Source organism: Panthera leo, chromosome A1 (genome assembly GCF_018350215.1).
Source record: "Panthera leo isolate Ple1 chromosome A1, P.leo_Ple1_pat1.1, whole genome shotgun sequence".
In the NCBI taxonomy this organism is placed as follows: Eukaryota; Metazoa; Chordata; class Mammalia; order Carnivora; family Felidae; genus Panthera; species Panthera leo.
Window position 1 is genome coordinate 54553337 of NC_056679.1, and position 3046 is coordinate 54556382.

The window sequence follows — 3046 nt, forward strand, 5'->3', positions numbered from 1 at the left end:
GGCTAAACCTGTCAACCCTCCCAAGCCGCCAACTCCAACTGCACCCCCTGTTCTCCCCGACAACCAAGATTTACTTTCCTTTGACCCTCCCCCTTACCAGGTTCCTCCTCTTATTCCGCAAGCTGCCCCTATCCCTGCTGCGCCGGCAGAGCCTCCCGTAGCCCAGCCCATAGGAGAACTAGAGAATAGGGAGGCTCAACCGCGCCTATGCCTAGTGGGGGCGAAATCCAAGGGCCGGCCGGACGTACCCGTAGGCGGGCCCCACATGAGCCAGGACTCCGCCTTCCTGACTCCACCGTAGCTTTACCCTTACGGGAAATAGGGCCTCCCGATGAGACGGGGAGCCCCCGACTTCAATACTGGCCCTTCTCTACCAGTGACCTATATAACTGGAAAACCCAGAATGCCCGATTTTCTGACAACCCCAAAGATTTAATAAGTCTCTTAGACAGCGTTATGTTTACCCACCAACCCACCTGGGATGAGTGTCAGCAGCTCCTCCGAATCCTGTTCACCACCGAGGAGCGAGAAAAAATTCAATTGGAAGCAAGAAAGCTGGTTCCTGGAGATGACGGCCAACCCACTGCTAACCTTGATCTCATTAATGCAGCTTTTCCCTTGACCCGACCCCCACAGGATGGCTGGGACTACAACACGGCAGAAGGTAGGGGATGGCTGCGCATTTATCGCCAGACTCTAATGGTGGGTCTCTGGGCTGCTGCATGCAAGCCCACTAATTTGGCAAAAGTGTATTCAGTAATACAAGGTAAGACAGAGAGCCCTGCCGCTTATTTAGAAAGATTAATGGAAACCTTCAGACAGTATACCCCCATGAACCCCGAGGCCCCCGAAAATCAAGCTGCTGTTGTAATGGCCTTTGTAAATCAGGCAGCCACTGATATTAAAAAGAAACTCCAGAAACTAGAGGACCTGGAGGGAAAACAGATTCAGGACTTAGTCCGCATTCCCCAGCGTGTCTTTAATAACAGAGAGACTCCAGAGGACAGGCAACTTAAAGCCACCGAGAAAATGACCAAAGTCCTGGCCGCTGTTGTCCAAAAGCCCCTAGATAAGGACCAATGTGCCTATTGCAAAGAAAAAGGCCATTGGGCCCGAGAATGCCCTAGAAAGAAAAAGCCACGTCATGATCAAAAACCGTGGCAGCCAAAAACCACACCCGCCCTCTTCACTCAAGATGCAGAATAGGGGGGACGGGGTTCGGATCCCCTCCCCGAACCTAGGGTAACGCTACAAGTGGAGGGGAACCCAGTTCAATTCCTAGTTGACACAGGAGCACAACATTCGGTCTTGATCAGGCCCCATGGAAAAATTTCTAAAAAATCTTCCTGGGTCCAAGGGGCTACCGGAATAAAAAAATATCCCTGGACCACCCAGAGGACTGTGGATCTAGGAAATGGAAAGGTCACCCATTCCTTCCTAGTCATCCCCGACAGCCCATGCCCCTTATTAGGAAGAGACTTACTCACTAAAATGGAGGCCCAAATTCATTTTACGCCAGGGGGCCCCCAAGTGACTGGCCCTCACAACCAGCCCATTACCACACTTACTCTAAGATTAGAAGATGAATATCGACTCCACCAGGGGCCACCCTCACAAAGTCAAAACATAGAGCCCTGGCTCCAACAGTTTCCAGGAGCATGGGCTGAAACCGGGGGTATGGGGTTGGCTAAACATCGCCCAGCTCTATTCATAGAGCTGAAACCGGGGGCAGATCCAGTTCGGGTCCGACAATACCCGGTGTCAATGGAGGCCAGAAATGGCATCACGCCACATATCCGTCGCCTCCTAGACTTAGGCATCTTGCGTCCCTGCCATTCAGCCTGGAACACCCCCCTGCTGCCTGTACGAAAACCTAACAGTGCGGACTATCGTCCGGTACAAGATCTGAGAGAAGTTAACCGCCGAGTCATGGACATACACCCAACAGTACCCAACCCCTATACCCTCCTAAGTGCCCTCAGCCCAGAAAGACAATGGTATACTGTCCTTGATTTAAAAGATGCTTTTTTCAGCCTGCCTCTGGCCCCCAAAAGTCAAGAGCTCTTCGCCTTCGAGTGGTCCGATCCTGAGAGAGGCATAAATGGGCAACTGACCTGGACCCGGCTCCCCCAAGGATTTAAAAACTCACCCACCTTGTTCGATAAGGCACTTCACGAGGATCTGGGTGAGTACCGGAATCAAAACCCCAAAGTGACTCTCTTGCAGTACGTTGACGATCTTTTAATCGCCGCTGAGACTGCCGAAGCTTGCTTGCAAGGCACCAAAAATCTCCTCCGGACACTTGGTGCCCTGGGGTACCGGGCCTCAGCAAAGAAAGCCCAAATTTGCAGATCCGAGGTAACCTACTTGGGGTATCTGTTAAGAGAAGGCCAACGATGGCTCACTGATGCACGGAAGGAAACCGTCCTCCGCATCCCCCGACCCACAACGCGAAGGCAGGTAAGAGAATTCCTGGGATCGGCCGGGTTCTGCCGCTTGTGGATACCTCGGTTCGCCAAGATAGCTAAGCCTCTTTACCTGGTCACCCGAGAACAGGCTCCCTTTGAGTGGACAGAGAAAACTGAGCAGGCTTTCCAGCAAATCAAACTCGCCCTATTGTCAGCGCCAGCCTTAGGGCTCCCCGATGTCTCCAAACCCTTTCATCTCTTCGTAGATGAAAACAAGGGGGTAGCCAAAGCAGTGCTGACGCAACTCCTTGGTCCGTGGCCCAGGCCCATTGCCTATCTTTCAAAAAGACTAGACCCAGTAGCAGCTGGCTGGCCCCCTTGCCTCCGTATGATCGCCGCTACAGCTCTAATGGTAAAGGATGCTGATAAGTTAACTATGGGACAAGAGTTACATGTTACAACCCCTCATGCCATCGAGGGAGTCCTCAAACAACCTCCTGACCGATGGATAAGTAACGCCCGACTGGTTCACTACCAGGGACTATTATTAAATCCCCTCAGAATCATTTATGCTCCCCCCCGAACACTAAACCCTGCCTCCCTGTTACCAGACCCGGACTTGGATACCCCCCTCCATG

The 3046-nt window shown here is 52.4% G+C and overlaps 1 protein-coding gene across 1 annotated transcript; it reads left to right on the forward strand.

The window, feature by feature from the left end:
- Positions 1–456: 456 nt before the first annotated feature.
- LOC122229359 lies at positions 457–2337 on the forward strand (the record flags this gene model as incomplete). The annotated part of the gene is made up of 2 exons (XM_042954386.1): positions 457–1157; positions 1242–2337. Coding segments are annotated over exons 1-2 (1797 nt in total), but the record flags the coding sequence as incomplete, so codon positions are not given.
- Between the last annotated feature and the right edge of the window lie 709 nt (positions 2338–3046).